This window comes from Syngnathus typhle, linkage group LG14 (genome assembly GCF_033458585.1).
Source record: "Syngnathus typhle isolate RoL2023-S1 ecotype Sweden linkage group LG14, RoL_Styp_1.0, whole genome shotgun sequence".
Taxonomy (NCBI): Eukaryota; Metazoa; Chordata; class Actinopteri; order Syngnathiformes; family Syngnathidae; genus Syngnathus; species Syngnathus typhle.
Genome location: NC_083751.1, coordinates 10,749,414 through 10,763,372, shown reverse-complemented (window position 1 = coordinate 10,763,372; position 13,959 = coordinate 10,749,414). Strand labels below are relative to the sequence as shown.

Below are 13,959 nucleotides of genomic sequence, written 5' to 3'. Positions count from 1 at the left end.
CGAGTGACGCCCAAGTCGGAGAGATGCCGGATCCTATTTCAGTTCACAACTTTTCGGAAAGATTTATGGAGCAGACGATTCACTTTCACGTCATGAAACTCAGTGGTGCTTTTTTCCTCTGGGTTGGTTCGAGTCCACTTCTTTCCAACTTGGCGGTTTCAATGAGCAGCAGATACGTGAGTCCAAAGCTGATGGTCAACAAGTACAAAATGACTCGGCATCGCTTGGCTCGAGAAGGGGGGAAAGAAACGTCTTAAGAAGAGCTCGTCACACGAAATGTGTTTTCTCTTTGAGCGTGAATTGACTCATACAAGTGATCGCGATGGTGTTAATGATGAAGTGATCTGATCTCATCTGATCTTATGTCTTCTTTTGTGATCACACAAACCTGGCCCCTTTGCACTGCCCCGTTGTTAATTTCGTTGTCTGCTCAGATGAAATGAATGCATAAATATATGGTCATTGCAACGATGGGCCAAATCTCAAAATCACATTTAGTATTGGTATAAATGAAACGGCGAATTTTTTGAGTGAAATACGACATTTTGATTCAAAACTGTGTCAGTAGTGTCCAATCTGAAGCCTGTCTATCTTTTGTGCAGGACTCCATGCCATTATCTACGTTAGTGATGGGGGACCCTTCAGATACAGCTCCAAATTCTTTGGCACAGAGATTAGGTATTGCTGCATTCTTTGTTCCACACAATAGTTTAGCACTAGACACTGTGGATTTTTTCCGCCTCATTATTTTTCCATCACTGGTTCCATTCTGAGGGGATATAAATATGTTAAAAAGAATGGAGGGGCAGCCTTCCAAAGAGAGTGTACTAATTGTGTGTCTCGTTTTGCAGCAAAGAAGACCCAAAAGCAAGTTTTTGTTAGTTACAGTCTTCCTACGACCAACTCCAGTCTCTCTCTGCTAGTGGAAAACCGAATCAAAAAGGAGCTTGAGCTTCATCCGGGGAAATTTTGAATTTTTCCCCAAGCGATTTTGTGTGAGACTGTAGAAAAGGAAGGGCTGGTTGTTCTCTTATTTGTTGCGGTGACATCTACCACACACAAGAACGTCACATCCAGTGTTTTTTTTATTGACACAATAAATTAGGTGAGTTCTATTATCAAAACATGTCAGCCTATGGCTTTTGGTACAAATGCATCATTAAAAAATACGACTTAGAAAACAGTTTTGGTGGCTGGGTTGTGTCTTTCTTTTTTTCAGTGTAAGTGGTGAAAACATGAACCATGTATTCAAAATACGAAACATGCTAAAGAAGTACAAGGAAGATGCTGGGTCCTACAATTCTGTTTGTAGTTTATGTAACGCTACTATAGAATGTGCTTGTAGAGTCTAAATAGGTGTATCACACATCATTGCTGAATAGTTCATGAACACAGGTTGTACGTGGTACTAAGAATCCCTAACAACAGGCAACCCCTTCCGAGGCAGACTGTTCTAGTCTACTAGTGTTTAGTTTTGTAATTGTGCTTTTTGGCTAGCTACCACCGGAGGAGGATTACATCATGACCACAGTACAGAGAACACAGCTAGTGAGACATGGAGCGGGATATTCGCGAGTGACAAGCGACTAAAATTGGGCTGCATGACAAAAGGTTCAGAACGACAGATACATAAAAGGCAGTTCAAATGTTGAGACACATCATAAGACTTCAGAGAAGAGAACTTCAATGTCCATTCAACTCTCACGTCTGTGTAGCATCGCCCGCAGTCTCTCATGGCAATGCGCGCCAAGGTCTCCGGATGCATGAGCAACCTTCATAAACCTTCACCAACCGCCGTGATGCTCACTTTCAAAATCAGCGTCTACAACAACTTCTGGATAAAGTGCCACTGTGGACCAGCGTAATACAAATAACCTTTAAAACGTGGTGCCCGTTCATGCAAAACATACAGCGATAGTGGTTGAGCCAATCCGCTTGATTGTGTCTCTTGACTTGTAGTGCAAAAATTAACTGTTAGAAGAAGTCAACTGACACTGACCGATAGCTGCTCCATTTGCCTTCATCGGCTCCTTTGACCTGGGAAAGACTCGAAACAGAGTAGACAGCAGTGCAACACAGGAGATTTCAGATCAATACAAATCAGGTCAAATATTTTAGCAATTCTTGAATTCATAATTTAACTACAAAGGACAAATTTACCTTCCTCAACATCCCAACCTCTCTTGCCACAAGAGCTCATCAGGGTCACAACAAAAGAAATGGTTCCCTTCAAAATGGTTCAATGATTTGCCGTTTGAATTTGGGATTCGAGTTGAATCCCAAGTTCAAGTGGCTTCCCAGACCTGTTAGCTGCTGAGCAACTCGTTGCGCTCAAACCCCGTTGGCCATCGTGTGGTTGGCAATGACCTCGCCGCCGGTGGCCAAGGAGTACGAGGCCGGCACCGCTGCCAGAGCGGTGGCAGCTGCCGCGGTGGCGCCGCCCGTGGCCGACAGGTGAAGCGGGGTGTCGTGAACGCGCGAGTAGTCCCTGTCACCCTTGGCCAGGAGAAGGTGCTGCTCGCCCGGATGGAGCAAGGTTTGCCGGGTGAACGTCTCCCCGTCAGCCAGGCTCTCGGGCAGCGGCTGACCCCGCGGCTCAGGGAGCAGCAGCAGGCAGATGATGCACAGCAGCGTGCAGCAAGCGAAAATCACGTGATGCAGGAAGTAGCCCTTTTGGTTGTGGAGCTCCATGATGGGCGCGGTCAGCATGCCGAAGCCGGCGCTGGCTAAGACCAGACCCAGACCTCCGCCCCTGAGCCATGACAAGAGGATTTGCTCAGCGCATAACATCCTTCCCATTTCGAGTGATGGTAAAATGAAGCTTGAAATGTGCTTCATGAACCCGTTGCTGTATTTTTTTACACCTCTAGATGGCACTGTTGGTTTCAATAACGGGGTCGACGACATGGTAAGTCGGTGTGCTTTCATCAGCCCCATGTTGAACACAACTAGAGTAGTCCAAAAATACAACTGGTTCAACCATTTTCCCATCACTGCTCCAAATTTGCTCACAAGTGTCAGGAGTGAAGCATTTCAGTCACAAGGAGCCTCTCCATGATTCTCTTTCTATCATCCTCACTTACCTGATGACTGTTGGTGTGATTTCAGCACAAAAGAAAATACTGAGGGTGCTGACAGCATGAGAGGAGAACATGCCGATGATGGAGAAGGCCACAGAGAATTTCCTCTTTAGGCTGTCCCGCAGGACTGTGAGGAAAAAAAAAAAGCAGGGAAAGAAAAACACTCAATATGATTTCATGTAATTCATCCAACCTGACCAAATGCGAGCAATGGTAGTAGCTGTACAGTACCTGTGTCATACCGGAGACTGTACTTCCCAATCACTGGATCGCATTTGTGGTTGACATGTGGGGAGGGCAGACAAGAAAACATGCTAATGACAAAAACATTGTGCATGGCATTCGTGACACAAGTAGGCTGTACATGCCTGAAAATCTTTTCAGTTCTCAGCAATTACGAAACTGCATAAAACATGAGCTGCTGCATTTTGATCGTCGAGAGAGCTAGAAAAAGTGCTTTCCCAGTACGGTGACTCACGATTGAGCAGGCCCAGCTGCAGCAGTGACGCGAGCGCTGTGATGATCATGAAGGTCAGAAGGCCGCCGCGTCGACCCATCAGGCCGACCATGGGGCACAGCGCCACGCACGTTGCCACGGCGATGCCAGCCATGGTATAGTAGTCCGTGTGGCACAAAGCAGTGGGCTGGGCTTCCGGGTCCATCATACTTCGAGCGAAGCAGTGGTGTATCCCGTAGCCTGTCAACCTGTAAAAATGCACACAATAAGCAAAGCTGGGAGTTGATGGAAAATAAGTTGACTTCATCTTTATGGAGAAAGAATCATAATTCAGAAGGGACGGAGGAGTACAGGTGTCGGAATCGGGGCCCGTATTTTAAGATATTGGGTACTAAAGGAGGCCGATGATACCAGCCAAGGGTACTTAAAGCAAAAAATGAATCCGGCATTGAGTAGCTGACTGTGAACGATGTCGCTATAGTGTCTGAGCACATTGCAGGCAAGAAAATGACTTACGAGTTGACGCACAGCACCACAATGTTCTTCCACAGGTTCCTGGTACTCATCATTTTCACCACACAGGAGCGCTGGGGCCTCTTGTGCAGCTCCTGCTCCAGCTCTGCTTGAAAACAAGACCCTTGCTCACACCTTGACGCAACAGGAGATAGAATCGCAACTTTCGCATTGTAGTTTCTTAACTTAAATGAGTTGTCTAAATGTGAATCATATCAAGAAGCTGCTGCGAGCACAAAATAATGAATGGAGTGCAAAAAGTCCAAACGAATGTGACATGAGCTTTGAGCGGTGGTTCTTGACCGGCGGTTGACCCTGTATGAAGCCTTCAGCACCTGAAAGAACTCTGTTGGGTTCAGTCGTCATGTCCACTTGGTTCTTCCTCGCAATGCCCAGCATCATGGCTTTGGAACGTCTGTAGTGCCGGGTGCTCAGCAGCCAGCGTAACGATTCAGGAAAAATCCTGCCATAAGGGCAAGACACTCATGAAACTCACAGACAGCAAGAAACAATGTTTTGCCAAAGCAACGAGGAGGCGCTGCGTGGCGGGCACGCTGCGTGGTGTCCTGCACATTGCGTTTGTGTCAACTCACCAGACGTAGGGCAGCATCAAGACGAAGGGGCTGATGATGACAATCTGCAGAACCTGCCAGTCATCTCGCCCTGGCCAATGGCGGCACAAGGCAGCCAGGCCAGGCATCAGCAGCTGCCCCGCCACCATCAGGAAACTGGCCACCATGGTCATGGAGAAACGCCAGGCGGGCAAGCAAAGCTCCACCCCTCAAGTGAAGAGAGCACCAAAAAGAGGGCTTCAAGCTTTAACTGTGCTCACCATTATTAACAAACATATCCAGAAAACGGCATCTGAATAAAAATTTAAATAATCCAGTCTGAAGAATCTGTGCGTACGCAACATTGCAAACATATTACTTTTATACAATGCGGAAGTGACCCCACATGTGCAAATCAAAAAAACAAAACAAAAAACAAACCTCCCTGTGCTGTTTTCAACTGTTGCCAGCTCGACTGAGATATTGCACGCACACACACACGCACGCACGCCCGCGCGCATGCACGCACGCACACACACACACACACACACACACACTGTAGGCACAAACCTTTTGTTCTCGCTGAGTAGCAGAATGCGCTGATTATCTCAGTGCCCCCCCTCTCGCCCCCCTGCCTGTGGGCTCATCCTGGTATCGCCTCACTCCCCTGCCCAATCCCCCCCTCCCTGCCTGGTTTCACCCCATCCCCCATGAAGCCTCCTTTCTCCCTCATTCTTTTCTTTGCACACACTCATTCACCGGCACTTCCTTGTCTGAAGAAAACAAAAACCGGAGGGGGGGGGGGGGCAGGCTTTGAGAGCCAGCTGGTGACCACTGTCTGTGTGGGAGTGCGTCCAAATAGCTGAGGAATTGTCAACATTTCTTACAAGACTTCATAACATTTAGGAGATTCAGATTGAGACCCTTAACTGCCGTACCAAGTTTGGAACCAAGCAAATCTTTTCCATGGCACAACCAACTCTCTTACAGTGTGTGAGTTCAAATGATCAAAATAGTGACTGCAATCGTGCGCCATGGCCTCAAGTTCAAATGAAAAACAAACGTGAGGACGAAGAAGCTCAACGCTAATAGCTCCCCAAGGACGGCCCCGCGAGGCGCTCAATTCCTCATAAACACGTCCCAAATGGCTGCCACACCCAACGATGCACACAGTTACACACATCGCGTCGGCATATTTGGGCCGGCGAATGATTGCGACAGCAATCTGTAGCGAGAGAAGCAAATGATGAAAGGAAGCGCGAGAAAAGAAGCGCTGCGAGTCTCTGTGCTAATAATAAAATCGTTGCAAGGGGGAGAGAGAAAGCAAGAAAGCAATGGACAAACGGAGAGGGGGTATTGAAGGACAAATTCAGTGGAAACGGAAAGGGCCAAGGATCAAATAGATTGACAATCGGGATTCCATATTTCCGTTGGTAGAAAGAATGGAATGAGGTCATCAAATGGGGGACGCAAACAGTTTGGTCGTTGACGTGTATGCAGTAAGCGCACGGTTGACCTCATTCCAATTCAAAGCATTTTGTGATGAGTGGAGTTAGAAAATATGATTCATTACACAAGTCACGTGATATGGTGCAGTGAAGGAGCAAAATACAAACGTGCTGCTGGCACTAAAGCAGATCAGCAAGTGATTTTTTTTCTTAAAAATGCAAATGAAGCTGTAGCGACAACTTCAACATATGTTTTTTTTCATTCACATTCCGCCTGACTGACAACAGAGGGGAAACAAGAAAAGGTGGTGAGGATGCAAGCGGTGCCAAAGCAGACAGGTGTAAGGTGTGTACTTACTGAGCACGTAGAGGGAAAGAGCGAGGCCCGCCAAGCAGAAACCCTCAAAGAAGCGCAAGGTGCTGAACATGGTGACATTTACAGAGAAGGCAACACTCAAACCAAACACCAGCATGAAGAGCACAGAGAGAATCAACACCGGGTGGCGACCGAACCTTGGAAGCAGAGAGAAAAAGAAAAACAAAGACATCTTTACAAAGGGCTTACAACCCGACAACATGAGCTAATCGCGTCAACAAGGCCGTACGGGCCATGTCTTGTTTGGGCCGCCTGGACTTCCTCGTTTGGTTGCCCAGTAGGTCATATTAGAATCAAGCCAGTTCTTTACATGGTTTCCATGGTTACTGATCCAGGACACAATGCAAAGGATTTTGTTTTCCCACGCGCCAGCTGAGCTGCCTTGTGGGATGTCAAAACAAACGAAGCAGCAATTTGTGGGTCTGGCACCAACTGAAGTATGAAGCCCTTCTGAGCTAGCCCACTGCCTCGGATGCTCGGGTGAGAGCTGTCTGGTTGTACCAAATTAAACGCAATAGAGCTTTCTCCATCAGGGCGCCTGATGGAGGCATCCAGAATCAGTGATGCTTAATTGACTTAGAAGTCACTGTTTAAGATAGAATTTTCAATATGAACACAAGCTTTCAGGAGTGGAAAGGAAGTGAATTTACCAGTCGGCCATGACACCCATCACTAAGTAGCCAAAAATGGAGCCCACGAGCAAAGAAAATTTGGCAATATGGACCTTCCAGGCTGAGTCACACACCAAGTTCCACTGTAAACACAAAAAATGTAGAAATCAAAATCGTGCATAAATCCAAAATGCATATGTATAATGTAAATTATTCTTACAAGGCCAGTGTCGATACCTGTCTTAATTATCTTTCACCAGTATCTCACGACAAGATATGCCAAACTAAAACACTATAAAAACCATATACAGTAAATACTAATCCATAAGTAGGCTAGTGTATACACATTGGATAATTGGGGGGTGCACGCAGCCTCCATCTCAAGTTGAGGTCAGTGGGTGAGCCTTGTCACAGTCGACAGATGTCAATCTACTTTTGAAAAAATCTTATAAATGTATTCGTTAAATTTGCAGACCAGTGTCGCGCTCTCTCGTTACCTTGGTAACCACATTCTGACTCAGTCCCGTGTGCAGCTCCAATGTCCTCTCCTTGCAGGCGCACAGCAGACCACTGCCGTCGTCGTCTTCATCATCCCCGGTGCCGTTGACCTGCAGCCCGGTACCGGTGAGCGGGTACGATTCTGCTGTCCATTTGCTGTCGTTACCCAAAGGTTGCAAACACGTGCCGTTGGGCTGCGCCAAGAGGAAATAATCCGAGAATTGACTAAAGCCTATGAACAATGCCGGTATCCAGGTCAGGACCACGAGCTGCTTCTGGTGCCTCCCGAACCCTCCCAGAGACGGCAGAACCGAGGCGTCGATGTGCGGCAGCAGCCTGGGTGACGGCTGATCAAGTGGGATGAAGCCGTTCTCGGGCGGGTGGTCGTGTGGTTGCGGGCGACCGGCTGCCATCGCTGCCCAGTCCCGCGGAGCAGCTGGCCGCAACAGCCGGCCAAGCAAGCAAGCAAGCAAGAGAGCCAAGCAGCAAGCAAAGCCCCTCTGTGCTAAGCCTCCGCGCGGACACAAAGGGGCTCGCGGCGCAGATAAATCCTAATCGTAGCAACCAAAAATTCTCGATCCCCTCTCAGACAAAAAACGGGTCTGCGGTGTTTGAAGCAAATCACATTACAGTTGTCCTCATGTCGTCCGCGGGGGCCCCGAAGCAGTCCAATTGTTTCAGGAGCTTGTGGGGAATTTCCCTTAGAGGAATGAGCTGCTCGGGCGAGCATGGGCTTTGTGCTCCTGCATGCGCGCACCTCCCGTAGTGGGATGCATCCATGTGGAGCCGATCGGGGCTAGCCAGGCCTTTTTGGAAGTGGTAATGAGAGAATATCATCTAAACATCTGCTGCGAGGTCATCCATGTGCGCCACAACAGGTCTCGTTCGAAGCCAAAGTGCGAGCCCAGTTCTGGAGGCGCGCATCTTCCCAAAATAGCATTCAGGCTCCCTCCCGTCGCCGGCTCGCTTTGTCGCTCTGAGAGCTTACGTTGAGAGGCTCAGACGACTGTGCTGCCGCTGTCTTCTCAATGGGAGGCAAAGAGGGTCGCAGAGATGGCGTGACGTGGGATGGGGGGAAAGGCGAAGCCCAGCCTTCGCCGATCGCGCTATGTGTTGCGATTGGAGAGACTGCACTAGTGACAGGCATCTGCGGGCAAGCAACAATGATCTCCTTTGTGCCGCTCCTTCCCCGAAATGCTTGCTCAAAATCATTCAAGTGGCCGTGTCGCCATCGTGTCATCTATGACGAACACATTTATGTTTAATTGATGCTTTCAAAGGCCACGTGTTGTTCTTTGTTATTATTTTATTTCATGAACCTTTGAATCAATTACCGTACTTTCCGCCCTATAAGGCGCACCTAAAAACCTAAATTTTTATCAAAAGTTGACAGTGCGCCTTATAGTCCGGTGCGCCTTATATATGGACCAATTGATAAATTTGTTGATCCATACTGGTTGTACACAGTGCTCTGCGAAAATGTTTTAGTACGTTTTAGTACGACTAGTAAATTACAAGGTCGCATCGCTTCCCAACATTACGGTAACTTTTGTCAGGGGGCGTCACCGAATAGCTGTTGTACCCGCAAGGCTATTTCATTTCAAAATAGGCTGCTCCGTTAATGTTTCGAGTAAATCTACGGATCGATATGGAAGGGGTAGGTAAGTAGTACCAATGCGTTAGATCGAACTTTAGTCATCGATCATTCTATAGGAGATCATTTGAGAAACGGGATTGTTCACACTTTGCTGAGGCTCATGGGAAATTGCGTATGGCTAATGCTATAACGATAGCTGCTATACGCGCGAGGCTGTTTCATGTCAAAATAGGCTGCTCTGTTAATGTTTCGAGTAAATCTACGGATCAATATGGAAGGGAAACATAGGCAAGTAGTACCAATGCGTTAGATCGAACTTTAGTCAGTTCTGATCATTTTATAGGAGATCGTTTGAGAAACGCGATTGTTTACATTTTGCTGAGGCTCATGGGAGATTGCGAGCTGAGGCTCATAGGAAATTGCGGATGGCTAATGCTATAACGATAGCTGCTATACGCGCGAGGCTATTTCATGTCAAAATAGGCTGCTCTGTTAATGTTTCGAGTAAATCTACGGATCGATATGGAAGGGAAACATAGGTAAGTAGTACCAATGCGTTAGATCAAACTATAGTCAGTTCTGATCATTTTATAGGAGATTGTTTGAGAAACGCAATTGTTTACACTTTGCTGAGGCTCATGGGAGATTGCGAGCTGAGGCTCATAGGAAATTGCGGATGGCTAATGCTATAACGATAGCTGCTATACGCGCGAGGCTATTTCATGTCAAAATAGGCTGCTCTGTTAATGTTTCGAGCAAATCTACGGATCAATATGGAAGGGAAACATAGGTAAGTAGTACCAATTACCAATGCGTTAGATCGAACTTTAGTCAGTTCCAATCATTTTATAGGAGATCGTTTGAGAAACGCGATTGTTTACAGAGGGCTCGTTGGTTATTGGCTAGTGGGTGCATACCGCAACCCTAGTCAACCTCAGTTTGTTGCAGTAAAGCTTCTATTTTATGCGCCTTATAGTCCGGTACGCCTTATATATGGACAAAGTTTTAAAATGGGCCGTTCATTGAAGGTGCGCCTTATAACCCGGTGCGCCTAATAGGGCGCAAAATACGGTAGTTACTACGGGTGTAACGATTCATCGATACACATCGATTAATCGATATAATGCTCTACGATTTATTGGCATCGATGCTAAACGTAAACATCGATTTATATCGCCGTGTTTGACCTCGGACATTAGACGCGACTTTATTTTGAAATCCAGTTCATTGTTGCTTGCTTCCTCTTTCCGGGAGCAGGGAGCAGTGCGCGGCGTTGTGTTGTGAGCAGAGCAGGCACGTGAAAGGGGAGTCGACAACAAGTACGCGGCTCCTGGGCTGGTGCTATGGCTAGTGTCTAAAAAGACAAGGAAATTTGCTCCCCTTTAGGCTTCAAGTCATTCGTTTGGAAGCACTTTGGATTCCAAAGAAAAGATGGCTCAACCGACAAGACACGTGCAGTTTGTAAATCCTGCCATGCGGTGATCAAATATTCAGGGAGCACAAATCTCGCCGCACATTTAAAGAAAAAACACGACATTTGAGTTCAGCGTTAAAATAAGCACTTTGTATACTACAATACGCTTGTAATTTCCTAAATAAAGATTTTGCATATGAATTGTTATAAATCAGGATATTGTTCTATATTTTTTATTTAAAAAAAAAAAAAAAAAATCGATCGTAGACCACTATAATGTGATATATCGTGAATGAACCGCAGCAGGCTTTAAGATATCGGCAAATATCGTATCGTAGTTCTTTGTTTCGATATGATATCGTATCGTGGAAAAAACCTGCGATTTACACCCCTAGTAGTTACTGGTTTAGAAAGACAATAGAGGGGGCGCTTAGACTATTCGGCCGCACGGGGGCGACAAACCATCACATAATTCACGCACGTCCTTGCATCGTTTCAGACACGTCCATTGTCACCATGCGAGAGTATTTCTTCTGGATCGTTACAATGTTATGCGACACAATGATTCGAATGTATTGAGCGAGACGTCGCTATTATGGGCGTGTCGGTGACTGCAACTGGTCTTCATGCCCGAGAATGTGTGACCTTGAGATTCCAACAGTGACAGTGACACAATTAAGGAGCCTGAACTGGAGTTTTGCATTTACCCAACAATCTGCAAATAAAAAGGCCAAATATTAGAATGTAAACGCTTTAAAAAAACACACAAAAAAACCCAACTTGTTGCCGAGGACTTGATCCCTGCTGAAGTAGGCCTGCTGAATTATCTCTGGGCTCCTCTCATATGTACTCATATGTCCTTTGAATCGTCATCTGCTTAAGTGAAAAGGGTGAAATAAAGCACATCAAGTATCGTGGCAGCAGAAAAGTGTCAAGTCAAGCCAATTCAACATTCACGTCTCAAAAGGATGAATGTTTGCTAACAGAAATGTGATAACCTTTGTTTGTTCGCTCAGTTCTCATCTCTCATGTTTATCAAACGTCCTCCTCCTCGATTACTGTAAAAGTAAATGTGATGGACTGGGCTGGGCAGCTGGGCATAAATGAACTGGTGTGTTATCTGCCAACTACACCCATATAGCACATTGCTGAGCTGGCATTCTTGGTGCTTAAAACAGAACGTGGCCACACCTTCAAATTAGAATGAGGATAAATGATTATGACAAACATGTCCAAGCTCTTCAAATATTGAATTGAACAAGGAGTGTGATTAAAAGAAGCGTCAATCATATCATGGGAGGCAGTGTCAAGTCCACAACGAGTGTTTCGGATGAAATGCAAACCTATTTTGCGTGGCTCGATTGATTATTCCCACCCGTGTGCGTGAAGTTGCTGCAGTATCTGTAGTTTCAATCGGACCATAGAGCTGTCCGAGCTCAGGTATCCTTCTCTTTTCATTTGAGCTCGCCCTCCCCCTCTGCACATCCCAGGAGGCATATCCATGTCAGCTGAGCAGGCGCTCAGGTGTGGCACTGCCACAGGATTAGCTGTTGGCAAAATGACGGTTCACCTGTACTCAACACACTTGGCACATTTCCAATGTACATTCGCCTTACAAACTGTAGCCTACAACTTTCAAAATGACCATTTATTGCATTTTTTTTGCAATGATGGGTGGCAAAATCGTCTCCATGGCAACGGTGAGCACAGAGGCTCTCAGTTTCACCCCAGCGAGTCACACACAGACTGCTTTCAACTTTGATGAAAGTGCCCTAAGCAATGAATAAGTTTGGGCTTTGTCTCGAAGGCCATCTCCTACTCCCTCACACACGCACGCATGCACGCACACATAAATACACACACGCACACACAGGTACACAGCACTCACTTTCATTATTCTGCCTGCTACGGCTGCAATTGTTCATCAAATCAATGAGGCTGGTGTGCAACTCAAAAAAGAAATTTCAAAGAGAAGCCAAAAAATAAACAAAAAGTACAAAACCATCACAAGGAAAAAAAACTCAAGACCGGGAACTAAATCTGCAATCGAGGGAAGTGGGGAGTCCGACTTGTCCAACTTCCAACTAAGAAAAGTGCACGAGAACACTCTTTTGAACTGGAAGGTCCGAGTTGCGAAGTAAAGAAAAAATGACCCCGAGTTCTCCCACAGACTACAAAGTGCAGTAACTCGACAAACGCGGTCCATGAATGGCAAAACGGAACTTACACGCTTAGAAACACAACTTGAGCTTTATTCATGTTAGGACAGGTTAAGGAAATTTGCAACCCTTGTCGGGATGGATGAACATTCATCTGGATTTTTACAGATGTGTCGGCGGGCTGAGCTAAAGCCACCGTAGGGACACACCCAAGCAAAACCGGCTCGTCTTCTGCTCACCTGGCCCGCGGCCAGCGACAATGCACCCGCCATAAGCTGAAATTTGCTTCAACGGCACTCAGGCCACCTTTTACTCAAAGTTTTGCACTTGCTGCCATAGAAGTCAGTCATTGTCAACGTTCCTGCTCTTTTCATTCCTGAACACAATCTTGCGTATGCGGCCACACCCCAACAAGGCATTCAACATCACTTCTGAGGAATGAAATTTGACGTGATGATTTCTGTCAGACTGTAGAAAGAAAACAACCAACCACAAAAATCCCTCTTAGGCAGGGAAGGTGCTGGAACATTCTTGTTGAGCACCGCCGCATGTAATAATAAAATAAAAAAGAGCCCAAATGAAGAAGCAATTTGGGCAGATGTGCAGGTGATGCGCATGGCTGTGAAACTTATCCATGCAAACAAATGCAGCTCACTTAATTAAATCAAATACGTGAAAGCGGCTTGCTGTTACATAATCAGATCGTAGACGCGTTGATGTGTCCGCTCAAGCCTTAGCTTGTCTCCAGGATGCAGGAATGAAAGGAAGGCACACACCCACACTTTGCCGGCAGCAAGTTAACCACTGAAGCGAGCTCGTAGTGACTTGTGTAAGTTTGCTACTCCAAGCGTCGCCGCCTGTCACCTGTGAAAAAGAGAGTGCACGGCGAAATCTTGGCCAAGGCCCGCCTGCCGTGGAATGCTGCTCTGCAAAAGGCACATGTCCGTGTGAGTTCACGCAAGAGCCAAACTCTTTTCTGTCATGTGCCGCAGGGAAAAACTTCATGGTAATGTGGGGACCTGATTTGCAGAGAAAATGAAATGCATTTTTTTCCGTGGAGGTTTACAAAGTGCTCACAAAGGCAGTCGCAGACACAAATGTCATGCTCAATGCCGGCCAGCCAGTCTCAAAGGAGTGACGTGGAATAGTTGTGAAGTCAAGGGGAGTCATTAAAACAATTATGCACTCTGTCATTTGTTCTCAAATATGCTTGACATAAATCTAAAGAACATCTTTCAAGTGCACTTCAAGTCCT

The 13,959-nt window shown here is 46.4% G+C and overlaps 2 protein-coding genes and 1 long non-coding RNA gene across 4 annotated transcripts; 1 reads left to right on the top strand and 2 right to left on the bottom strand.

The window, feature by feature from the left end:
* Positions 1–23: 23 nt before the first annotated feature.
* Positions 24–1,183, top strand: psmg4 (proteasome (prosome, macropain) assembly chaperone 4). The gene is made up of 3 exons (XM_061297408.1): positions 24–176; positions 603–678; positions 852–1,183. The coding sequence occupies exons 1-3, from the start codon at positions 24–26 to the stop codon at positions 971–973; spliced, it is 351 nt and encodes a 116-aa protein (XP_061153392.1). The 3' UTR covers positions 974–1,183.
* On the bottom strand, positions 1,068–8,700 carry LOC133166970 (solute carrier family 22 member 23). Its single transcript, XM_061297404.1, has 10 exons — positions 7,534–8,700; positions 7,076–7,179; positions 6,408–6,562; positions 4,644–4,830; positions 4,386–4,513; positions 4,054–4,156; positions 3,559–3,785; positions 3,312–3,344; positions 3,084–3,207; positions 1,068–2,752 (listed from the first exon to the last, which is right to left on the bottom strand). The coding sequence occupies exons 1-10, from the start codon at positions 7,945–7,947 to the stop codon at positions 2,332–2,334; spliced, it is 1,896 nt and encodes a 631-aa protein (XP_061153388.1). The 5' UTR covers positions 7,948–8,700; the 3' UTR covers positions 1,068–2,331.
* Positions 8,701–10,846: 2,146 nt separating this feature from the next.
* On the bottom strand, positions 10,847–13,637 carry LOC133167311 (uncharacterized). Of its 2 annotated transcripts, XR_009717942.1 has the most exons (4): positions 11,889–13,637; positions 11,544–11,736; positions 11,326–11,418; positions 10,847–11,260 (listed from the first exon to the last, which is right to left on the bottom strand). It is a non-coding gene; the product is annotated as an uncharacterized LOC133167311 (long non-coding RNA). The 2 variants fall into 2 exon arrangements; XR_009717941.1 differs by having other exon boundaries at positions 11,544–13,637.
* Positions 13,638–13,959: the final 322 nt, after the last annotated feature.

Coding starts and splice junctions, on each gene's coding strand:
- psmg4 (XM_061297408.1), top strand. CDS start 24: ATGCCGGATCCTATTTCAGTTCACAACTTTTCGGAAAGATTTATGGAG. Junction 177..602: donor TTTCAATGAGCAGCAGATAC/GTGAGTCCAAAG, acceptor TCTTTTGTGCAG/GACTCCATGCCATTATCTAC. Junction 679..851: donor TTCTTTGGCACAGAGATTAG/GTATTGCTGCAT, acceptor CTCGTTTTGCAG/CAAAGAAGACCCAAAAGCAA.
- LOC133166970 (XM_061297404.1), bottom strand. CDS start 7,947: ATGGCAGCCGGTCGCCCGCAACCACACGACCACCCGCCCGAGAACGGC. Junction 7,180..7,533: donor GTCAGAATGTGGTTACCAAG/GTAACGAGAGAG, acceptor TTGTGTTTACAG/TGGAACTTGGTGTGTGACTC. Junction 2,753..3,083: donor ATCACACCAACAGTCATCAG/GTAAGTGAGGAT, acceptor GTCATGGCTCAG/GGGCGGAGGTCTGGGTCTGG.